The sequence below is a fragment of the Trichosurus vulpecula genome, chromosome 6, assembly GCF_011100635.1.
Source record: "Trichosurus vulpecula isolate mTriVul1 chromosome 6, mTriVul1.pri, whole genome shotgun sequence".
Classification (NCBI taxonomy): Eukaryota; Metazoa; Chordata; class Mammalia; order Diprotodontia; family Phalangeridae; genus Trichosurus; species Trichosurus vulpecula.
Genome location: NC_050578.1, coordinates 169,120,686 through 169,146,151, shown reverse-complemented (window position 1 = coordinate 169,146,151; position 25,466 = coordinate 169,120,686). Strand labels below are relative to the sequence as shown.

Genomic DNA, 25,466 nt, shown 5'->3' with positions numbered 1-25,466 from the left:
CTGCGGCCATCCTCGGAACACACATAGCGAAGCAAGCTGAATAAAGTACAGGCAGGGCATGGTCTCTTCCCACTGGAATGGCCTGAGTGGAAATGCCGCTGAGGCTAACCTCCCGCCCCTCACCCCCCACCCCCACCTCAGCCAGTCCTACCAAACTCGCATGAGTGAGTTTTATACGGGGGTGTACCTGAACCCATCTTTGGGAAAGTTTTCAGGCAAATGTGTAGCAGGAAGAAAAAAGGTACTGCAATGTTATCACGGAGGACTTTTATCTTAGACTCCAGAGCTCAACTCCAAGATGCTTTGCCTAAGGGTTTCCAACGGTCTGGAAAAGAGAAACCCCTGGAGGTGGGTGGGGGGAAGGGAAACAAGAGAACTGCAGAACGGGGACTCCAGGGCCAGGCGGTCACCAGTCGTACCCCTCCCCCATCTCTTCCTCATTCACTGGGACGGAGCAGAGTTTTCCCAGAACCCCGGCGCACAAAGAAGGCAGCTTGCAAACAGGATGTTGTATTAACCTGAAACTCTTTAGTTTCCTCGGATTTGGTTCGGTCAAACCTCATTCCCCGTCCTCCTCATCCTCACCCCCACCTTTTCCTCCGGATGAATTTTCCTCTAGCCGCTGGCGCACCCCCGGGCTCTTTTTATAATTTTTTTAAAATTTAATTTATTTCTTCTTCATCCCAAGGAGGGGGGGCCGCCCTTTCCACCCCTCCCATCGGGCGACAGATGATTTATCCCTCCGGACAGCCCGGTGTCCCACAACCTCTGCTGTGTTTTTTGGAAGCTATGCAGCGGCGGCAGCAGCAGCCCCATTACGCCTCGGAACGGGCAGCACCGCCCTTCCTTCCCCTTGGGCCCTGGGCGGTGTTGCAGCAGCAGGTTTGGGAGGCGGGGTGGGGTGAGGGGAAGGCTGGGTGGGGGCGTGGGTGTGTGCACCGAGGGGAGGTAAAGGGGGAGGGGATCGCTCGGAGCTCCGGGACGGACGCACGCCTAATGCCCCGCGGCCCCCAACAGCAGCGGCCGCGGCCGCGGAGGAGGGAAGGGCAAGTTTGGCATGTGGGGCGGAACCCCGGCTCCGGATAATAATGAGTGTCTGTAAGTCTGTCCCTGGGTGACTGGGAAGGGGGAGGAGGAGAGGGCGGGGTGGCGGGGAGGAGGAGGGGGAGGAGGAGGAGGGAAGGGCGGGGTGGCAGGGAGGGGCGGAGGGAGTCCGTGCGTGTTTGTGTGAGTGACTCGTCCGACCCCTCTCGGCTGCTGCCGCCGCCGCCGCCGCTGCCTCCACCCTAGTGGGTGGGGACCCCGCCCCGCCCTGCCCGGGCTGCGGCGGCGGCTCCCTCTCTCCCCCTCCCTGACCCTCCCACCCGAGGTCCCAGCCTCTACTTACCCGGCCAGCCCTGGGAGGCTCGCAGAGCGAGCGGCGCCGGCGTCATGTGACGGCCCCGGACTTGGTGCCAGGAGCCTGGGAGACTGAGCGCGGCGGAGAGAGAGAGAGCAGCGAGAGCCGTGCACGCAGCGCGCCGAGCCGGGCAGCCGGGCAGCCGGAACAGGGAGCCGGAGCCGGGAGGCATCCACCTCCATCCCCGCCGGAGAGGGGCCCGCCGCCCCCCGCGCCCTCCTTCCTGACCCCATTCTTCTCCCTCCACCTCCTCCTTCTCCTCCTCATCCTTGGCGGCCGTGCATGGTCGCAGGACTTTTCCGCTGACACTGTTGCATTTGGGGGATTAAAGGAAACCCTGATCCTGGGCTTTTATTTCCTGCCTGCTGCGCTCAGCACTACGGCGCTCAAAGTAAGTTTTCCCTGACAAATATACGTGTGTGCATATGTGCATATAGAATTATAGACAGACGATATACATCCAGACCGGCCCTTGGAGCTGCGCGCTCGCCACTCTCCGTGCATCCCCCCCCCTCCGTGGACGTGTCGGGATAGAGGCAGTGGGGAGGGGGGGGGGTGCAAATTTTTTTTCTAGCCCCGATAGAAAGTGCAACAGATAATTGCATTGGAGGGGGAGGATAGGGCCCCGGGTTCGTGGTCGAAAGTGTGGGATTGGTGAGAGAGACTGTGCAAATCCGGGGTTTACCCCGCTGCGGTGTAGCTGGTGGTGTGCGCGCGGGGGGGGGCGGGGTGGATTGGGGGCTCGTGGGGGGAGAAGAGGTGGTGCTGAAGTTGAGGCGAGGGACCGGGCTTAAAGTGGGGGGGGCACAAATGGAAAGATGGGAGAAGGGGACCCGAGATGATACACCTGTGTGGTCTTTAACTCCCTCCCCCCCCCCCATCCCGGCCCTGCCTTCCTCCTTTCTTCCTCCCTCCCCAGTAGAAATTAGTGTGCTTGGTGTGTTGCAACCTTGTTTCAAGGAAGGTAGACTGGACACACACACGCACACACACGAACGCGAACTCCCTCCCCCCACCCCTCTTCTCTCTCCTGCTCCTCCCCTTCGCCTCCCCCAGCTCCCCCTCCCACCCCACCCCCGTTTCTCCCTGCCTCCCCCGCCGGCTTGGCTGCCTCGGACGGTGTCGGAAGTTTTCCTCGGGGCTTTGCCGCTTCTCTGAGAGAGCCGAGAAGGAACTTGGTGGGGGACTCCTGAGCGCTTTTCCAGGAGACTGAACCCGGGAGGCTGGGGGAAGGGGGGGGAAGCGGGGTGGGGTGGGGGTGGGGGCAAGAGACTGGAACCGGCAGGCGCTCGTCCCGCTTCCCCAGACCCGGCTCCTCCTTGGGAAGGAAGGGGGGCAAGACTCGGATGTTCTCGGGATTGCCTTCCGTGGAGCTTGCTGGGTATCCTGCGTGGAGAGGCTGCCGCAGTCCCTGCCTTCGCATCGCGTGCTTTTTGGACACTCATCTTGGTGCCCGGGGCGGGGGTGGGGGGCGGGTGGAACCCAATTATTCCTCCCAGAAAGTACCGCTTCAAATTTCAGACTGTTCTCAGGGGCTAAAATAGCATCTGTGTAGTGCATGTGTGTGGCCATCGATGTGAAACTGTAAACTTGTATAGTGTGATATAAATGCATATATTACAGAGATGGCTCCCCCCCTTCCTTATATGGGACAAGGAAAACAGGATTTCTCTTTAATCCCCACTTCAATTTTTTAAAAAAATCATACGACTCCTTCACTTTTGTGGGGAAAAATGAGAAAGAGGCTTAGCTTTTGAAGAAGCAGCTCACTTTCAGGGTAACTGGAAAAGGAATCTTGGGTATTGATTGGAGCAGGCTTTACCAACCACCTTAGACTCAACTGGTCCCTTCGGGTGGAATTTCTTGGGAATTCAGATTTTTAACTCCGTCTCTCCTTCCTCTTAATGGACTTTTAAGTAGATTCATTATTTGCCTAAAAGTTTTTCTTTGCACCATTCTATACCTCCCTTTTTTTATGTTGGTGAAAAAAATGAAGAGGTACTGTGATTTCATTAAGATTTAGTTGCTGTATGTATTCTGCATTATCCAATAAATAGAATTGCTGCTCCTAACAGGTTTTTCTACAAAATAGCTGTGACGTGTTGTTAGTGTTTTACATATTAGTGAGTAACATCTGGACTTGATAACCTGCTTACCTATCCCTGAAGGAAGATTTGGAGGTGGGGGGCAGTTTTTAATGCGAAAGCATTAACACATCCCTAAGTATTGGGAGTTCAATAGTTTTGGGGGGGAGGGGTTGGAGGTTTTTTTTTTTTTTGGAGGGATAGGTTTCTTGGGTGACTACTTGAAACATAGATAATAGTTACTGACTTTAGCTGTTGTAAAAGTCTGAAGATTTTTTTTATTCCCTTAAATTTTATGGGTACCAAGTTTACTTATTTTCAAAGCTAGGAGGCCTTTTATTCTGCAAAATATTTATACATCAAGTGTACAAGTTCTGTAATGTGGTCCATGAAGATGTACTTTATAATGTAAATCATTTTGTATTTGTTTGACTTTTGTTTGAATAAAAGAAAACAAGTATTAAAAAACCACAGTATGAGAATAACAACATAAAATCCAGACATTAGGACAAATAGCAGAATAATCATATGGCCATTTATATAGAAATGTATCTACTTTATTTGTAATTTGGAAAGTTTCTAAATCCAGATCAATGTTTTTGGTTACTATGGTCACAGTGATGCCTTTTTTTTTTTTAACTTTTTCATTATGTCTCCACACATGGCTTCCTAAATGTCTCACTAAGGAAAGCAGAGTCCGACATTTCTAAGAGGCAACAAAGGAATCATTTAAGCAAAGAAAGGTAATGAGGGTGGAGGGTCATATAGTTAAAAAGAATTCTTTTTTTAATCACCATTTTTCCATTAATAAATTTAGTATCATGAAACAAATTGCATAACATCTCTACCAGTGAAATCCCAGGTATAAGGTATATGTATGTGAGTTTATATGTACATGCGAATTAATCAATACAGTGAAATTTAGGGTTGTTCTGAGTTTCCTACCTTTCTTTGCTTTGGCAATTCAGAACCACGAATGAATGAATGAATGAATGAACTTGATTTGATGAGTATTTTAGTAACTGAATCCCATTGTGTTTATAGTAATACTGGGAATGGATTTATAATCAGTGTTCTTCATTGATTTGTTCAGTCATCAGCTTCTCCCCCCCAGCCACTCCCCCCAAAAAAAACCCGACCTGTTTTGAACCATAATAATAAAAATATTGGGCAACCTGACTGAAAAATCCCTGAGAGGAAGGAGAAAGGGACAAAAGAAATCGGGAGGGAAGGCTGGTGTTAATTATGATGGGCTCTCCTGTCTGAATGTTCACCTATGATGTTTACTGTATGTGGTTCCTTATATTTGTAAATAGGGTAGGTCCCATGTATAGGCTGGTGTTGTTATTCACACCCATCGAACAAACACCTCCACCCCCTGTTGTTGTTTTAAAAACTCCAGCTGCTCATGAATATAGGGTCAGGGAGGGCCGGCTAAATGTTTCTCTGTGCTTTCTCTCCAGCACAGCCAGCAGAGCTGTTTCCTGTTCTTTGTTTCAAGGCTGGGGTTTGCGTCATACATTCCTAGTGGCATATGTGTGCTCTTTCCTGTTTCAGGCTGTTTTCTGGTAGATCAGTAGCCCAGACCAGGCCCCTTCTCCCTGCCCCTTAACTCCCAATCCCCACCCAGGGAGTTATCATGTCTCCACACACTCATGATTGCTTAAGATGCCTGTATTATGTCATAATGAGAAGTCAGTTAACCTTTTTACACACACACCCCTTTACTTCAGTGTGTTTATATGTGTGAATAAATTTTCCATTTTTATTTTAATCCCAGATTATGATTTTTGATGCATATGCACTATTTGGGGAGGTTTCTGAGGGTTGTTTTTTTTTTTTTGGTTTTGGGGTGGTTTTTGTTTTGAGAAATGTATTCTGCCCTGAAGATACCACTTTTGGATTGAGATTAACCATATATAGTTTTGTGCAGATGATGGAGGGAAGACTGATCTGAAAAAGATGGTCTACTTTGTTCAGTTTTAACATAAGATACTATTCAGACATAGGTCGTTGGTCTTTAATTGGAGGGTTCAAGTGCTCTTGAATTCTCTGCTTACATTTTGAAGAACATATATATTTTATGTAATTGCATTGCATGACTGAAGAAAAACCAAGATAAATTTCTTAAGGGGACATCAGGATTTTTTTTTTATTATTCAGAGTCTGACTTCAGAAAAGGATTAAAAGTGAAAAATGAGAAGAAAAAGAGAGCTGGAAATAAGGAAACTTAGGATGCTTTGGGAACTCTTAGGTCCTTGAACTTACATAAGGAGAATTTTGCTATTTGGAGCATTGACCACTTTTATGTATCATTCCATGACTTGCTATCAATTTTTTTCTATATACTATTTGCAGTTTAACGTTTCAGTTTAGCTTTAAAAAAAAAAGTACATTTATAAATTATTTTCTTCTTACCTCTACAGAAATTAATGTTTAAGGAAAAGTTTTGGTTAGAAGAAAAAATAATTTAATTTTTGGTGAGTTTTTTTGACTTTGCTGACCTTGAGTGGGTTTTAAATTTTCTTCCAGTAGGAAAGAATTGTGGGATGAGATTAGATTCTTCTGTGTAGTATTCATCCATAAAGTTCTACAGAAAATAATTTTCCATAATTGATATTCAGTATCAGAAAAATCTCATTAATATGTGTGTCAATCTAGGAGTCTGCCTTTAAACAGCACAATTTCCACCTCATCTTCATTTTATGACTTAAATGGTAAGAAAGGTGTTGGAAAGGAACTAAAATTGTGCTTTCTTTTGGGGAGAAGGAAAGCAAACATTAGAGATTAAGCCATCCTTTGGGTAGGGAGCCCTTAAAAATCGAAACTTTTGTGTTTTCATTCTAAAGCTGCTTGCTTCCAGTCCAGAATATGGTATTTGGCAGACATGCTTTCAGAAAGAAGTTTAACTCTTCCTGAATAGGTTTCCCTTTGGGGGATCTAATAATGATCCTTGGCTTCAGAAGGAACATGACAGATAACCAGCAAGATAAAAACTTTAGCAAACTTCTAAATGATAAACTCAAAAATAATGGGGGGAAATTTTAGTGATGTCTGGTACACAGTCATTCTAATTACTAACAAACATTGGTATGCTGGGGAACGACAGCCTCATCTCTTGAGAAAATCCACATTTATTTAATCATTTTTCCATTCATCTTTGTTCTTCCTCAGTGAAATCCCCTTGGATACTTATCTCCACCTCCTTTCGCTCTCTAAATCCCCATCTTTCTATAAAATTAACAAGCTGAATTGTTTGTTCTTCAGCTTTCCTAGATGCTAACTTCATACCCTGTTGTCAGATCTATTCATGGGTGACCCAGTTTTGTTTGAGCAAGTAAAAAAAAAAAAGGCAAATTCATCCTTAAAAACTAGGAAATGGCATTATTTTGGCATTTTCTTTAAAGAGGGGTTGAAATTGGCTCAAACGTTCAGCTCCTTTATTTCCCAGGATTTCTTCCTTAAAACTTAAGGCCTGGTTTATTTATCTATATGATTCCATACCAAATTAATTTTAAAGTCATATGCATGAGAGGATTATTAGACTATTCAGCATACTTGTTTTTAGAAGTCTGATCTGTTCACTTTACTAGACTTAGTTTCTCCTTTCCAGTGCAGAGACAGGAAACCAGACAGCAGTCTGCCCTGATAAGACTGGGTATTGTCTAAGGGAGGTAGCCACTGCTTCCCCCCCCCCCCATTCTCCTCCTTCCTTAGAGTCTAGTGGTTATTAAAATAAAGGAGACCACAGTGCTGTGCAAATCTACGATTTCTGAGTCAAAAGTCTGGATGAGCTCTATTTAACTCTATATGAGAATATTGATTTTTAACCAGTTTTTATATATAAACTCTGGAAAATGTGACATTTCTGTGCAGTTTTGAAGTCATCTGTATATTCATAACTTAGGTAAAATTTTTTAATCTTAGAATAAACTGGTATTAAAAAAACACAAAACAAGATGGGGAAGCTTTTCCACCCCTATTGCTCACTCAAGCAAAGTAGTGCCTCATTCTTCCATTTTTTCCTGCCCCATGTTTTACAATAATCTCTCCCACCTCCAGAGAAAAAGAAGGGATGAGAGACAGACAGTAGTAAAATGTAGTAAATTAATCGAGCATTAAACCATTTACACGCTTGAGGCTGGTCCATTCCAGCCAAATCCCTGGGTCTAGGCCAGAGTTAGCGAGAGGGGAATGTGAATCAGCCTCTTCATCTGGAAGGAAGATCTAGAGGGACCTAGGTTGGTTCTGGGACACCCTTGAGATTGTTGACAATCTTTGGCAGGCCTGAGATGTCCCCAGGGATGACTAGGGGCCAGTCTAGACCTAAATCTAAGGAATTTAGCCAGAACCAGACTGACCTCAGAACATCAGTGAGTCAAACAGTCATTTAGCTCAGTCCATTCTACACAAAAAAGGGCTGCCTGTAAATAAAGGAGTTTTTTTTTCCCTTCCTGCCCCTATTCTTTATTCTTTTTTCCCAACTACTGTTCTTTGAGGTTAATCACCTAACTCTGTTCCCTTATCTGTTTCAGTATTTTGCATCCTGTAACTCCCCAAAGCTTCTCTTTCCAGTACCACTTTATGAAAACATTCTTAAAAGTGAAGGCCATCTAATCTAGAAGTTTTTCTCTAACTTTGTTCCTATTAATTGTTTAGGATAATTTTTAGTTATTAGTAATAATTTATTAGATAAAATTCTAATTTTAATCATTTTATTCTATGATAGTACAAACACTTTCTTCATCAGGTAAACTACCCTTTATAACCAGATTGGGTGAGGGGAGGGGTGTCTATTTTGAGGTTCGCCCTTCATTCAGTAGTGATCTCTTATACACCTATTATGTGTAAGGTTGAGATGTGTGAAGTTCTTCACCAGTCAGACCTGAAAAAAGCATTTACAACCTGATTTCTTGCCCTAGAACTTTGTTATGATAGAGATAAAGAACAGAGTTCAGAAGAAGGCAAGTTTTTCTTGGAACCCATCCAGTGAGGTGTCATTACCAGACTGCCAAAAAGAGCCTCTTTATAGGATGATTTCACCTAAAAGACAGGGCCACAGCATGGGCTGCAAGGTCCTCATTACATAGAAGGATCTAAAATAATTAGGACTATTTCTAGTCCTGGCTACAATTCAGACGAGCTGTTTGATCTTGGGCAAGTCTTTCCACCTCTGTCCCTCTTATTTCCTCGTTTCTAAAGTGGGGATGAAAGTGCCTGACCCTTCCAACTTCAGAGAATTACAGTGAGGATTTCCGTATTGACTTAGATAAAGCTGCCAATTTTTCCCTTGGATTTTTATGGACAAAAGTACAGGTGTGTCAGAGAAGCAGAATAATAGATAGCTTTAAGTTGGGATGCCTAGATTGTTTCTTTTGCTTATTTATTAGTCCAAGAATGATGGGACTGGGGCTATAATTAACTGTCTTGGGGGAGGGGTGTGTTGAGGTACTACCTCAGTTGAGCTTAAGCTAAAAGTCCTGTGTGTCTGTATGTGTATGTTTGTGTTCCCTGGAATTATTTTAGGGGCTCCATTAATACTAAATTCCTACTTGTTGTCCTCAGAGGGATAGGTGCCATGGCCTAGGACCTAGCTTTGAATACTAGAAGTGCAAACGTACATTTATCTCCCATCTCCTGCTTATACAAGCATTTCTTTAGAAAGGGCCTTTCCATTACCTTGGCAGATGTACCCATTGAGTTCTTATACTGGTTAAGGTGATAACATTGACTGAAGAACCTCTGGAAGTCACAGTTCCTGCCTTTCCTTCCTCAGTGGATCGCCTTTATATCCATTTATATCCCCGTCAGTTTTCTCACATTTACTCCTTGTAGATCTTACACTCTTAGAGGATAACTTCAAACTTCCTTGAATGATCCTAGGCTGGGACTGCTTTACCTAAACTTTCTATCTGGCTCATATATTTACCTCTGTACCCGTTGCCCCACCCCCATGCTTTGAACATAAGCTCCTTGCACACATAGACTGTTGTCTTTGCCTTTGCTTCTCGGGTACCCGTATTAGGTGCATACTTAAGTTTGTTGAGTTTTGTCACCTGGACTACTGTAATCATTTCAAAATAAAGATCCACATTTTATGAACTTCGAAGTCTTGTAAAGCATCCTCTTCACAACAGCCCTTCATGGCCAGCTGATCCAACAGGTCTTCTCTTCTCCATTCTCTTCCCTAGGGTTCTGGACTTGACCAGTTTCTTATGGGGGGGTTGGACTAGAAATGCTTAGAGCCTCAGATCTGTTATCCTAAGCCACACTTGATTTAATAAATGCTTGTTGACTGACTCATTGAGTGTACAAATAGGGATAGATACTATATAATCTATCTCATTAGGTGTTTGTAAGAAAAGCATTTTGTAAACCTTCAAACACCATTTAAGTGTGAAAGGGGGTTGGATGGTGAAGAAAATGAGTCATTTATTAAGTTCTTTTTCAGCTCTGACATCCCATTATCATTACTTTGTATATACATATGGTCATTGTCACTCATGCTTGAAAATTCAATTTTTTTCAAACATTCACATATTTCTGCCTTTCTAATTTTGCCTAATATCAGAAACTAATTGTGCATTGCTATGCACACTCAAGGTGCTTAATGAATGTTTGTGGGAGGAAGGGAGAGGAGATAAATCGATTTTTGAACACCAACTTTGATTGTGTTAGGGTCTCTGATTAGGGCAAGATGGCAGCAGGTCGGGGAGGCTATAATCAGGTGGCTGACTAGTGCAGTCATCTGTGTTTGAGGTAGTGTGGTCTTGGATTAGGTTTTTGGCCTTGGAAATAGAAAGGAAAGGAAAGACAAAGGAAGAATTGAAAAGATGTGAAAGGCCTAATGAGTTCTTTTTTTGGGGTGGGAGGAATTAAGGATGACCCCAGGGTTTCCAGCCTGGGTAATTGGGAGAAAAAAATAGGGAAGCTGAGGAGGGAGGTGGGGAAGAGGGGAAGTAGAAGAGGTTTATCTTATAGACGCTGAATTTTATTTTTTTGTGTTTTTGTTTTAAGCTTTACGATGTTTCTTAGAGGGTAAGGGCAGTTATAAAAATAAGACCCTTGCTTTTGCTCCTAAGTCCATTAGATGTTTGAAAAAAAAATTTTCATGAGCCTTCAATAAATTACCACAGTCCTAGATGATACATTTTGGTTATTTACAAGGTTGCCAGCTATCCCTGTTCAGGCCGGAATTTCCAGGAACTGGCTACTGACTGAAGCCAATTAGGCCCTCCCAAACTCCCACACCCAGCAGGGTGGGACACTGGGTGGGGTCCCCTCCAGGGTGGAGCAGGGTGGGACTCCAGTTCAAGTGAGATGTGGTAGGCAAAGATGAGAAATTAAATACACCAGGGAAAGAAGAGGAGGAATGATGTGGGCTGCTGAAGGGTTGCTGTGGACCTTCCAGAATTGATTATATAATACTTTACAGAAGAGAAAGGGTTTATATAAAACAGGCTATGAATGGTAGGTAGTTAATCTAAAAGGCAACTATCAATTTAAAGAAAACCAGCGCGTAACCTTGGTAGGGAAAATGATTAGTATTTGCTAAAGTTTCTTTAAGAAGGTGTGGATTGCTGCTAACAAGGTGGCATTGAATTTGAGAGTTGACCTTTGATAAAGGTTTTCTGTGTGTGGATTTTTCTTTCCTTTTCTGAGACTTCAGCCTAGAAATGGGGAGGGATTTTGCTTGGACTTTACCTTTGCACCTGTCCTTATTTACATGCAAAATCAATTGCTTCACTTGTCTTTCCGAAGTACAGGGTGTGGGCAGAATCTTATCAAAAGCCGTGTCCTGTTTGGACAAGTTGGACTGCTTTGGCCCGGATCCACTGGGTGTAGCAAAAATGGGTGGGAGCCCGGAAAGTAAAATTGGGTGGCTCGAAAGGAGAGGGCAACAGAAAGGAGACAGGATGGGAAAGTTTGCTTAGTGGATCATTGTATTTAATCTGAAACCAAATAATTAACTATCTCCGTTTAAGACATTTTAATGCAAGAAGCACTGGTTTAATTTATGAGGAGCAGAAATGTTCCATATGGTTTTTAGTTTCATGCAAACAGTCCAGGCTTGTGGTTTCTGAAGATAGTCACAGAAGTAAAATTAATTTCCAAGTAACTATAAGCTCTTTTTCCATTGTAATATTGGAAAGATGGGGCTTGACTTAAGATGATGTTTGGGATGGGGGATCCTGTTCCTGCTTCCATGGGAACTGGAGTGAAGAAAACTTGGAACTTTTGCAGTCTTTGGCAGTCAAGTAAGTGGAGGGCATGGGGGGTGGGGGTAGGTAGGGGAGAAGGCCTAAAGTGAAACTGGCTAATTTCACTGATGACTCTCTTGCCCAAGAATATCTTCCCCTGTTTTGATTTTGTTACCCCTAACTTGGCTTCTTATTTGGTATATTAACATCCCTCTCTTAAAAATTATAACTGGACTGGGAAGGGTAAAGGCTCTACTATCCATTTACATATTAATTCATTCAAATTGCTTTCTTCCTAATACCTAGCTAAGACCAGCTGAACTTGAGGGGAAAATGGGTTTTGACTAGAAGGGAGAAAAACTTCTGTAGCATATGGGTGTGTGTTGGGGGAGGGCAGTCTGTGTCTCAGTGGGATTTTGCAGTAGGAAGAAGGCTTAAGGCTGGGGCCAGTAGGAGGGCACTTGGGGCCTAGAGAGGAAGGCCAGAGACCAGGAGGCAGAGAAATGCAGGAAAAAAAAACACCTTCCCACTTCACCAAATGGTGAAATGCTCTCAGAACACAGACTTAGGGACCATAGAAAGTACATTGTGAGTTAAGCAGGCTTTTTGAAGGCTAATGGGTACATTTATAACATTTTTCTTTGGGAAAGTGCATTTTTGACTTCCAAAAAGCTGACTTGTAAAACTTTGGAGCACGGTCCTTTCATAAATTGGGGGCTACTTTGGAGCCTTGGAGAGGAGTTGGAGACCAGATGATGGGATTGGTACCTTTTCTGAAAGTTCACTGAATGGGTAACACAGGCATTTTATTAAATATTTAGCAAAATACTGGCCCTTGCCTTGACAACTTTGAAAGAATAGCATGATAAGGTAAAGAGAATTGCAAATCTACCTTTCCTCCTTTTGGGGGAAAATACTAGGATTCTTTTATTTTTTTTTTTAACCTCTTTCACCCATCCCCGTGCTTCCTCAGATTGTTTGACAAGGAAACATTTGTTTCTATTTTCATGTTACCTTGCTGTTGCTTGGCATAAATTTTCACTTTCTCCTTGAAAGCTTAAATTGTAATTTATATTCAACTTTAATAATCCTGTAAATTAGGGAAGTTTTTTGTCCTAAAAGGGTTTTATTTTTTAAATTTAGACTTTGTGGTTTGGTTGTAGATAGATGAAAAGTTAAAGTTAAAACACAAGTGTAACTGATTATGTATCTCTGGTGACCTCTCTAATTCAGTCTATAACAACTAAAGTTAAAGTGACTTAAAATTCCCCTACATGAATCAACCTTATTTGATATGCAACATGGTGTATGGATGGATATAGCCTGCCATCTACTGGAAATAAGAAGAAATGCAATTGGGTATAAGGTCTTACACGGGAAGACTAGGTTCTGTAGCAATATAACATTTAATGGAACAACCCTAGCGTGTTACACCACACATGCCTTATTTAAAATCATGTTATACAAACAACCCAGATTCTCCCAGCACCTAAATTACTTCTGAGATACGGGCTAGACACTTTGGGGGAGAAGTCCATCAACTTTTTTGGACCAAGAGAACAATGTTAAAAGATTAATACTATTTCTAAAAATTCAAACCGAATCAGAGATTCTTAGATATTTTTTTAACGTTAATAATGTTTTTATTTCTTTTTATTCATGATAGCTCTGGATGTTCTGTTTGACTATTATCCCTTGACTTCTCCCCAGTTCCTGGTCTTTTTGTGACATTCCATCAGTAAATATGTCTTTATGCATTTATATCCTGTGACGGTCTCCTAAAAGTCTAATATTAGTTTTACAGAAGAAGCTAATTTCTAACAAAATGCTGCTAGGCTTATGGATCGAGTAAGCCAGATAACACACTTCGGCTTTTTTGTTAAATATGATAGGTGATAATGCTTCAGCATGAGTTTAGCATAAAGAACTCAGTTTGTGATGGTATAGACCTAGTGCTGTATGCTGGACTTTTCATTTTCTTATGATAACGAGTGTCATGAAGATACTGGTTTTTATCATGTATTCATTTCCCTAAAGGTAGTTAGTTTGTGCCATGGAGCTGTAATATTAATACTAAAGTTAGAAAGTTGATTTAAGATCATGCATGAGCTCAAGCAGCAAATGTTATATTAACTCTAGACAAGGAGAGGGAAGTATTAAGTAAATTGCCACACCTAAAGGGGCTTACCCTTTAGTTGGGAAGATAAGTTAAATGGGAAGTTTAAAATAGTAGTGCAAGAAAATGAGAGAAATTCCAGGACTGTGCATGATTTAATTAATAAATAGTTTCCGTGGGGAGTAATTTCTAGAGGAGCACAGAAAAGTGAATGAACAGTTTGGGGTAATTCAGGTTCTTCTAGAGGAGGTGGCTCTGACCTGGGACTGGAAGTATTGGTAGGATTGGAAATAATAGGGAGGTTTCTGAAAGGAAGAACAGTGTGGGCAAAAGAGCAGAGGGTAGGAAAGGCAAGGTATGTTTTAGGGAGATAGTAAATAGACTATTTTGGCTGGAGTAGAGGGTTCTTGAAGGTGAATAATAGAGGTAAGGCTGCCTGGACAGATTATGGAGGGCCTAGAAAAGCAAGCCAAGGTATCTAGTCTGTTTATTCTGTGGGCATTTGGGAGATGTTGACAGATTGGGGGGTGTGTGTGTGTGTGTGTGTGTGTGTGTATAGGTAGTGAGATGCCTAAGGTCTTGGAAATAAGACAGAAGGGTACTGGATGAGTTCAAGGAATTGACTTCTTTTTGGTATAGATTCCTGTGGATCGTGGGTTCCAGATGTAGAGGAAACCTTAAAAGTTATCTATTTCTCTTATTTTATGGATGAGAAAACTGAGTCCCAGAGAGAACGATTGACTTGCCCAAGGTCATCCAGAGTACAGAAAATTGGAAAAGTGGGATTGGTGCCTTTTGGTTCCAAATTCAGGGCCTTCTCTACTATTCCATATTACCTAATTCTTTAGGGCCAGCTTTACCCTCAGATGATTGGCATTAAAGGCCCTCTGCCTGACTAACTTTACCATTAAAGTAAATTTCACCATCTTGCCGACTTCTTTCCACTATATTTAGGGACAGATGCAGATGTGCACTTTTATACTTATTATCTGATTTAATCCTTACCTGCAGCCCTGTGAGCTAGGGAACAAAGTATAAGCCTCGTTTCACAGGCGAGGACTCTGTGCTCTGACTCTGAGTTCACACAGAAGCCAGACTAGCTCTTGCTTTAGGGCTCCTGGTTTCTGACATGGGTACTTTTTCTTCTGAGGCTGTGCTGTACTTATTAATGTGAGATCTATATGAAGAAATACATAAATTAGGTCTGTTTTGCATGTATGTGTAAGACTTGGACTTCATACAGGGTGTGAGCCCCAGGACAAAGTTCACCTTTTCCTATGCCCGTATTCCAGCTAATTCCAATTTTGTAGCAGTTCCTGTATCCACGTGGTGAAGACAAACATGATGTGATGTTCCCCATATCCCATGAGCCTCATTTTGTGTATAGACCCAGACTAAGAATCTCTTTGTTGGCATAAAAGCTTTAAGATGAGGTCTTTATCTGTAATAAGAGAAAGCCAGGCCTGCTTGGCTGTTCAAAAGTGGCTTCACACACACTTTCAGAATTGGGGTGGGAAGGAGAAAGGGGAGTTATATGTTTCACTGGAGGAAATTCTGGTTGACTTATCGTCTGGTTGGGACCATACAGTCTGGTTTTGATTATATAAAATGGCATCTTTCTTAAGTAAAGGAAGCAAATTCCAGACATTCCTAGTAGTGTATACATTTGGGGAGGTGTTTTTTAATTTTGGGGTACCAGTTTATGTTTCGAATCAATTCAGGTGGTTTCAACTGTATACCTTTCTTTTTGTTTTCTAGACAAAACACAAGAACATCTTAGAGGATTTAACTAAAAGAATGCTGATGTTTGACCCTGTCCCTGTTAAGCAAGAGGCAATGGATCCTGTCTCAGTGGTAAGGTCTTCAAAGAAGAAAGATTTGCTTTCCTAGTTTCTCTGCTACAAAAGGGCTCTTGTGTTCTATTCCTGCTTAAAATCTTTGGTAGGTACCTGATAAGATTTTCTGAATGGAAGGTTTCCTAAAGCTACCAGTGGTAACTCCGATAAATGTTTAGATAACCGGTAATGAGACTTTATTATTAGAAGGAACTCCCAGGTGAGCAAAGTCCCTGTACTGATACTGGTAGTCCCTGAATGGCTTTGCCTCAGTTTTGCCTTCTGTAAAATTGGGGTGTTGATCATTATTATAGAAAAAGTACTTTGTTAGCCATAAAGTGCTCTATCAATCCAAGCTATTCTATTGTTCGTGTGTTCCGTATGACACTTAATAGAAATTTTAAATCTGTTGACTCTGGTTGCCACGTTGGCTAATCCATCCTTTACTGTCATGAATACCTTTAGGAAAGTTTAGGCAGCTTTGGCTACCAGTCATTTGTCTGATTAGTTATTTGGCCTTAGAGTAACCTGAATGAGTTAACTAGGCAAAAGTCCCAGACTTCAAAGAAGGGGGAATAGTTGAGCTTTGGGAGGTTCCAGCTTAGTCAGTATTAAGTAACAACTCTTACTCTCTCTTCTTCTCTCTCCTTTTACTTCCATGTGCTTGGAAAATATTCACAAGGGGAAAAACTTGGACCAAGGGCTGGTAATAAGAAGCTTTTAAAATTAGATCATCTTTATGTATTGGCCACGGCTGTTCCTGCCAAAAGTGTTTATTATACAAGACACACGGGGGTCACCCTGAGGCTGCAGAAACTGAGTTGCCATGGATATGACTATTTATAATTTTTGGTAGAAAATCTTCATAAAGTAGTCCAGTAAAATTTAATACAATTGCCTACAATTAAGCGTAAGGCAATAATGGTTTTGAAAGAAATATAGAGTAATTGTGTATTTGAACAGGTTCAGGGAAACTAGCAGTGAAAATTAATATTTAAAAGAAGAATCTTGGAATTGTTTAGCATTAGTAGGATAACGGAAAAGCCTCCATTTTTTTCTTTTCCCCGACCCTTGAGGGATCTTCTCTCCGAGCTTTTGAGTAACACTAGAGAAAATCAAGGTATAAAATTTCTCCAGATGCACTGACAATCCCTAAATGTGAGGCAGTTCGTTAAAATACAAATAACTTTTCAGTACCAGAAAATATGATTAATTTCGTAAATGATGCAGAACTATCAAGTGATGCATTTTATCCAGTGTGCTTCCGGCACTTTGCATCAGGCATAGAAATCGGTCTCAGGAGTCTAATTTAGAGCAAAAACACAGACCTGTATGCTAAGTTAATATGATAATTGAGAGCAAGAAAATTCACCTAACCGCAAAAACTGGAAGTAAAATGAATTGTGAAATTATTACTGGTTTCTGTAACATCCTAACTTGTGCTCATAAATGAAATCAAAATACATTTATTCTCCATGACCCTTTGCAACTGATGGTTCCTTTCCTTATGTGCCCAGAAATAGATTAGAATCCTTCAATTTTCCGGGAAACTCTGTTTAGATACAATAAAAATTTCAGTACATTAGAATTCCTTAAGGGAATAGGAAATTCCTCTAGTTGAACATCTTTCTAAAATAGGTATATTTCCTTTATAGGCAGAAGACAGTGAGTTTAAATTTGATCCCTATGACCTTACAGTGTCCTCACGGTCATAGTTCTAAATGCTAATTATGCTACAGAAATTGTATTTAGCAAGGTTATGCTGAAGCTGAGTATCGAGTATGTGCCCAGAATGTCTTTATCCCTAGTTTCAAATATGTTTTCTTCTGATTCGACTCTTTGTCTTAGGAGCAGAATAAAACAAACATTAAAAACAAAACCTGGTCCAGTAGCTGCTTGGGTTCCTTGAGGTTTTCTTGTAGTTTCAACCTCAGAGTTAGGAGAGAAAAATAAAATTTCTGATTTTATAATAGAATACTACTACCCTTTTATGCCACCCTGAGCTCTGTGAGCTGGAAGAGAGCTAAAGGATTCTATAAAACTGGCCAAATTGAGAATAGAATGGGCACCCTGGGGTTCCATTGCAACTAAAACCAAAGCCCTGGAGGAATGTTACTGAAATTGAAGGAGGTGGAAAGGGGGGGAAAAGGCATTAACTAAGTTCTCTTTATACAGTTGTAGAGGTGACATCTGAAGTCTTTTCTTTTATGATTTAAAAAAAACTCCCTCTTACCCAGCAAGCCCCTAAAATTCTATTTATTGCTATTCTCTACTCTTTTCTAACAGGGAAATTTTATATGAAGTTGGTGAGTCTGATTTGAAAGAGACCTTTCTCTAGTTGTATTTACCTAGAAGGGTGTGCCATTTGCTCTTCCTACATTCTGTTTGTTTATAAATAAACCACACCTTCCTGGTATTAGAACTCCACCCTGGTCTTGAAGATTCCTTTGATAAGTTGAGCAGAGTCCTAGTATTTAGTTAGTACCACTCACATCTTTTTCCTAAATGAATTTTAAAAGTACACTTTTATTAATAATAAGGAGGGAGAATAGCATTTACTTTGAAATTTCAGAATATGGATACTTCGTTTTGGAAAAAAAAAAACATTGAATTTCTTTGGCAGAACTCTCCTGTGTAGGCTGTTAACAAACTAGGATCTCAAATTTTTGGTTCTTCTGGGTTAAATCTCTTAGATATATGCAAGTGGTTATATGGAAGAATTCTACTCTGTTCTTTCCTGGGTGAACTTCTGCCTAAAGGAACAGTGAAATTGCCTCCTTGGTAGAGTGGTGGGGGCGCGGCGTGCAGGGGGAGCTCAGATGCTCAAAATGAAAGAACTTGGGTTCAAATCCTGGTTCTGCATTTCTGTATAACCTTCGGTAATTCACTTACTGTCTCTGGGCCTTAGTTTCTTCGCCTATAAAATGCAGAGGTTCTTAATTTGAGGACCATGAACTTGCTTTCTAAAAAATATTTTGTATTTAGGTAAACTAATGTTTTATTTTTGTATTTAAATACAAATAATTTGATTTAAATACAAAAATTTTTTTTAAAAAATATCTTAGGCTAAGTCACTTACCCTCTCTGATACTCATTTTTCAAGTTTCCTTTTCGCTCCATGGGCTGCAGGACTCTTCCCCACATACTGAGATTTGGAATCTGCCCGGGTCCTCTCCCTTACATCTGGAACATAACAGCAGCTCTCTGCTTCCAGCCGTAAGCCATCTCCTCTTCTGGGAGCCCTGGAAAAAAAAGGAAGGGAAGAGGAAAGAGGTAGAAGAATGCCAAGTCTAGGGCAGCGGTCCTGGGGACCCCCGACTGCTAGGACCTTTTGTTTGTTTGTTGTTGAGGGGCTGTGGTTTCTCCTGAAGCAGAGATTTTACTGTGACAAGAAAAGAGCTAGACCCCATTGAAGCTCAACTTTCTGTGAGCCAAAAGGTCCTGCTAACCTGCCATTTGGGATCCTTAACAAAGGATCTCTCTTTTAGAGCTGAAGATGGCCTTACGGATCAGGGCTTCTTAAATCAGTTTTTGTGTCCTGGACCCCTTTGGCAGTACAATAGAAGCCACGAATCCCTTCTCAGAATGGTTTTTTTTAGTAGGATGATAAAAGAAAGCAATAATGCAATTAACAAAATATTTTTTAAAAAACAAGTCCACAGTCCTCAGGTTAAAAACCCTTGATCAAGTCCCCCCATTTTACAGGTGATGAAACCAGGGCCCAGAAAGATTAGGCGAATTGCCAAAGCTTTCACAGGTAGGTGGCAGTCAGCAGGCGGAGCTGAGATTTGAACTGGGGTCCTCTGATACTCATTATTCGTCGTCCTTGTGATGACAAGTAAATGTTAAAAGTTAACAATATGGTTGAGGCTTCAACGCTTTTCGTTAGCATCATGGTGCTAGTGGACAAGCTTGATAATCACTCACTTTTATATGGCACTTTAGAGTTGTTCATTTAGCTCATTTTGTCCTCACAGTGACCCTGGGAGCCAAGTGCTTTTCCATATAGCCTCATTTTTACAGACAGGAAACTTAATGCTTAGAGTTTTGTCGCACATGCAGAATTTGAACTCAGATCTGGAGTTCAGGTCTAGTTTGTGCCCCATCTGTCGTACTCCCATTGCACCTCGGACATTGCTGGAGACATTCCTACAATCCATTACAGTTTCCAATCAAAAGTATTTTAGTTTTAACAAAGGAGCTCTTAATAACATATGGCCATGGATGTAGACTTGTAAGGAACCTTAGGCATTATCTCATTTGACAGATGAAGAAGCTGAGACTGGGAGAGGTAAACTGAGGCAGAAGTTTCAAGTGTTTCTGTTTGCAGTTTTCTGTTACTGATGATTAACTTGGCTGATTTTTTTTCTGGTTCTCTTTTTGAGATTTTTTCACATGGACCGGATTGGAAGCATAGGGAGGGAAGTATTTACTATGTGCCAGGCACTGTGCCGAGCATTGGTATGCTTTAAAAAACATAAAAGCTTTAAAGGAAAAGAGAAAACGTAACCACAGACACCTGTAATGCACTATATGACATGATCATTATAATAGTTATGGAACAAAATATTATGTGAGGTCTTTTGGGAAGGTCATGACTGGTCTCGTGGATGAGGAGAGCTTGAGGAGCTGGCATAGCATCTGGGCTTTAAGGATAGGTACAGATTCAGCAGGTAAAGAGGGAGAAAGGACCTGGGGAGATAGTGTGAGAAAGGCATGGAGCCCTGGGAATGCAGCATGCATTTTGAGAGGCAAAGAGTAATTTTGGCCGTGGAATCGGGTATTATATGGAGTAATATGAGAAAGGGCTGGAAAGGGACTGAGCAAGGTGCTAGCTTGTGGAATGCCTGGAGCTCCAGATGAAGGAGTTTTTAATTCTCTAGGAAATAGAGAGCTGGTGAAAATTATTTCACCATAGTCATGACCTGACCAGCTCCATTTATTCATAAAAAATCTAATTCTAGCAACAGTATGTAAGATGGATTCCTAAAACAATACTGAAGAAAAGGAAGTATAGAAAATCATCACTTCATTGTGTTAGCAGTACTGCTTAAAACTTTGTCTAGGAGAACATCTAATCGTATGTCAAAATCTTCTCTACCTTCCCCTTTTTAAAGGGTTTCTTTTTTTTTTAGACCTGCACAGGAATTAGGATAAAATGGACTTTCATCCTTAATCGTTTGTTGCTGGGGTCTTTTTTAAACAGTTAAATCTAAAACCAATATGTGGATGCATGTTGTAACTAAAGTGAAGGTTTTTTTCTTAGTATCAATTCTTTTTTGTTCTTGCTGCTGCATGCTGTCTTATTTAGTTTGGTCAGTGGGTGGCCTGAGAAGAGGGTTCCTTTATAGTGTGTTCCTTTAAAAAAAAAAACATACTTTTGAGCAAGCTACTTTTTTTTTAAGACCTGCAGTTTAAAAAAAAAATTGTCTTCCCTCCACATTCAAATATTGTATCAGTGATAAATTTTTAAGACCATTAGTAGTTAGGGAAGAAGTTGCTAGCTCTTTTTCTCTCTAGTAATATTCATGATTTTGATTTGATTTTTTTCCGAGCCAGAGCCCTCTTGGTAATTTGCATGACTTTGTTACAAAGGGAGTGTTTCAAGATGGGTAGGTAATGAACTAGAACTATGCTTCTCTGGTGATCAGGGCACACACCCAAGGCACACACCCTCTATGAACCTTTTATCAGTCATACAGTAGAGAGAACTGTATTGCAGAATTCTCTGCAATATTAAGATAATACTAAGTGGTGGTGTAAAACCAACCTAATTATGATTGCTTATTAGCTCCACCTAAATAATTAAAATAAATGCATCTTTTATAAGATGTCCAGGTAAACATCTCAAGCAAAATTCTTTAGCAAGAGAGTTTTATTAATGGCAGTTGCCTGTCTTCTTTTGTGGTGCAATAAGATTCGAAATAATCAGTCATGTACACAGGCCCGTGTAGCTAAATCTTGTCTTAAACTTAGTGATTTGTCCTTGTGACCCATGTCCCTAAGTGGTTTCCAGTATTCAGGAGAGAAAATGAGTTGTTACAGAAGAGGGGATTCATTTGAAACCAAGACACAAGCCAAGACTGCCCGAGATGTTTATGAAGCTTCGTCTTATTTGTGTGTTTTTTTTTTCTCCCTCAGTTTATGGTTTGAAAAATTTGAGAATGTTACTAAATTTTAAAATCCTCCCCAGCCTCTAAATTCCTAGTTCTCTGAAACTTGCCACATTAGATAGCGGAAGCCAACAATTACAGCCTCCAGATATGTCCTGTTTTGCCTGGCAATAATATATGGGGCCACAGGGAAGTCCATGAGCACAGGATGCAACAGAGATTGTCTACAATCTGGTGTGTGTATGTGTATGTATATATGTATATAGGTTATAGACCTTCTTAAGGGGTTGGTACCTCCAGAGCATTAATGAAGTCTTTTCATTATAACAGGCAGTGTGCTCATTGATGATGATAATAGTAACTAACATTTAAATGGGGCTTATACGGGCACTGTGCTAAGCGCTTTATGGTTATTATCTCATTCGGTCCTCACCACAACCCTGTGGGAGGGAGGTGATATTATATCCCCATTTTACAGATGAGAAAATGGAGGCAAGCATCAGCAAAGCGTCTTGTCCAGGACCACACAGCTAGGAAGTGTCTGAGGTCGGAATTGAGAGCCACATGGTGGATAGAGCACCGTCCTTGGAGCCAGGAAGGCCTGAGTTCAACTTCTGCCTTTGACGCATGCTGACTGTGTGACCCAGGTTCTCTAGATGGCTCTCTAGGACTAGAAATTCTATAAAGATGACAGTTTGCATTGGTAGAGGAAGACTCTCAAGTTTTAACCCTGGCTTACGGTTTGCTACCTGTCAGATCTTGGCAAATTGCTTTCTGAGCCTGGGTTTCCACAGTCAATAAAATGAGGGAGAAATTAAATTAGGAAGGCCCTTTATTGAGAGATTATTTGGTTCTCAATCCTGTGAGTCCGGATGCAGAGCGTATATAGAGTCCTTTGTGAGGCTGTTTCCATACTTGGGTTGACCAAAATACTCCAGGAATGGGGTGATCTGGATAATTTTAATTTCCTGTCTTTACTGCAAGTTAAACAGAAATCCCTTTTAGTCTCAACCTTTTATTAAAAAATCTTCAAATATATGCTTCAGTGACTTAGTTGTTCAGTCGTTTCAATTGTGTCTGACTCTTTGTGACCCCATTTGGGGTTTTCTTAGCAAAGTTCCTAAGAGTGGTTTGCCATTTCCTTCTCCAGCTCATTTTACAAGTGAGAAAACTGAGGCAAACAGGGTTAAGTGACTTGTTCAGGATCATACTGCTAGTAAGTTTCTGAGGCCAGATTTGAGCTCAGATCTTAATCCTAACCCCAGGCCCAGTGCTCTATCCAGTGGGCCACCTGGCCTGGAATTATAATATATCGAAACAACAGACCAAATGGAATCCAGTACTCATAAGGGTGATTTTGAGGCCAGTCTGCCTTGTGAGTCTTTATAGATGTTGGAGATAGAGATAGTTGTTTTAGATATAAATGCATATCTCTAAAGATATGAAAGATATCTAAAGATACGATCCTGTGTTCTGATTTCAGGATAGCCTCTGAAAGTGTGTTTGGATCCCTGAGTTTTGAGTGTATTTTTAAAAAAAAATCTGATCTGTTGCTTTTGCTTAAGGCAAAATAAAAAGGGGGAAATTCCAGTTAATTTAAGGTTCTAGCTACTTGCGGTTTTATTAGGGATAAGAGAAAAAAAGAGAGTGAAACTAGGAGAGGAAAGTTGCTGTTTCCTGAATCAAAACAATTAGAAATTGTTCTTCATTTTTGTAAAGTTTACAATCCAAGCAGGACCTTTTGTCTTTAGTGAGACCTCAGATTGATGGTGGAAACTTTTTTTTTATTCCCATTGTCCTGTATTTAATTGCAGTGTCATAAACTTAAACCCTCACTGTACATTCCTTATCATATATAGTGTTTTGTTGACTTCACACTAAACCTGGTGCCATTTTTGGCTTCATGCCTTCTAGTGTGGCACTAGGTCCTTGGTCCTGTAATACTTTGAAATTTTGGGATGGGGGGTATATTCTGTATAAGTCATACTCACTTGTCTCTCATGGCCCAGAGGTGACCCTGTGTTCTCAAAGTTGGCCATTTGAATGCAAGCTGTAGCAGGCCCTGCCAAGCTAGAAAGACTTTAGGTCTGTGCCAGTGATGGAGGACGTGTGTCTGCCATTCAAGGACCAGCCTAGCAAAAGACCGGCGTGAATGTTCTTGAAGACTCCATACCCAGTTGCATTAGAGATTTATAAGGTGGAGGGAGCATTCACATCTACAAAATCATTGACATCAGCATGTAGCTGATTCTTAAGATGGAAATTTGTATGCATTTTAAGATTGGTTTTCCACACTCCCTGTTTTTAAAGTGAGAATAGTGTCAATTATTGGTATAGAGACTGGATCTGTGATTTATTTCATTGGTATGGGGAATTCCCAGATAAGGAAACTCCTTCAACCCATGTAGTTAAGGCCCTTCTCTGCAACTTAGAGAATTGCCCAGAGCCCTGAAAGGCAAAAGACTTGCCCAGGTCACTCAGTATGGAAAATGAACTCAGGTCTCCTTGGTTCCAAAGCTGGCTGTCACTGCACCTCACTTTGTTTTGAATTGGAGATGGTGTAAACCATCAAGGCAGCGTCGTTTTTGAAAAATGTGCTGCTTTTAATTCTGTTTAAAAGTTTATTTTTTTTCTCTCCCATAAGAATATCCACTTTCATTGCAATGAGAGTTTCTGCATCATCTAAACCCATGGGGAACCTTATTTCACAAGACCATCAATTTAGAAGGCGGTAGATCATCTAGGCCAACACCCTCATTTATATAGATGAGAAGATTGGGACCCAAACAAGTCAACTGACTGGTCTAAGGTCACACAACTAGCAAGCAGAAGGCACAAGATTCAAATACCTGAATTCTCTGACTCAACATAGGGTACACCTAAATCTCAGTACACCAGGAAAGCTGAACTGGCCTTTGTCTTTTCCAAAAAGTTTAAACTAAAATTAGATTACTCTGAAACTTTTAAGAACTAGGTCTATAATTAAGGAACTTGGCTATGCTATGGGTGTGGCAGCTGCTTTAGGCTGGGGGGGGAGCTAACTTCTAGAATTATATGTAGCTGGAGTCATTTGTTAAACACTCTTATCTACCAATAAATTATCTGCCTTGACCTGAGTTTCCTCACCACCTGAAACTAGGGGTGGAGAACCTGCCTGCTTAAGGCCATGTGTGGCCTTCTAGGTCCTTAAGTGTGGCCTTTTGACTATTCAAATTAAGTCTATCAAAGGGCTGCACTTAAGGACCTAGAAGGCTACATGTGGCCTTAAGGCCAGAGATTCTCCACCCCTGACAAACAGTACACAGTTGTGGGACCAAGCCAGCAGTGGAAGGGTGGGGTGGGGGGCAGGGAATAGGATAGATTTGACTACATCTCAAGACCAAATGGAAATTATTTTTGAATTCCATTCTTTGATAGTCTTTAAAGCTTCTCCCTCCAACTAGTGCAGCTAAGCAGTTAACATAGTGTTAAACCTCATTCTAGGCAGCATTTGGATATATCTATCCATTGAAGTATTGGGAATGGAGGAATGGGTTCTCTCACCATCATCCCAAACATCATGTGTGTGCTTTTTAGTGTGCAGCTCTCTGACTCAGGTTATACAGACAGCCCCTCCTGCTCCTTCTGTGGAAGCCTACAATGTAAGGCAGATCCTATTGGCACCGACAATGAGACGTAAAAACAGTAAGCTAGCGAGATGAAGAATTAACATCAGAAA

The 25,466-nt window shown here is 41.4% G+C and overlaps 1 protein-coding gene across 3 annotated transcripts in view; it reads left to right on the top strand.

Annotated features, from left to right (window-relative positions):
* The first annotated feature begins 1,229 nt into the window (after positions 1–1,229).
* Positions 1,230–25,466, top strand: part of KLF3 (Kruppel like factor 3) — a 38,809-nt gene continuing 14,572 nt past the window's right edge. Inside the window, exons 1-3 of one of the 3 annotated variants that reach the window (XM_036762643.1) lie at positions 1,312–1,790; positions 4,170–4,226; positions 15,559–15,654. In XM_036762643.1, coding sequence (XP_036618538.1) covers positions 15,598–15,654 — 57 coding nt within the window. In that variant the 5' untranslated portion in view covers positions 1,312–1,790; positions 4,170–4,226; positions 15,559–15,597. Of the gene's footprint in view, positions 1,791–4,169; positions 4,227–11,393; positions 11,742–15,558; positions 15,655–25,466 lie in introns of those variants that run through there. The other 2 variants (XM_036762644.1, XM_036762641.1) reach the window with 2 other exon arrangements.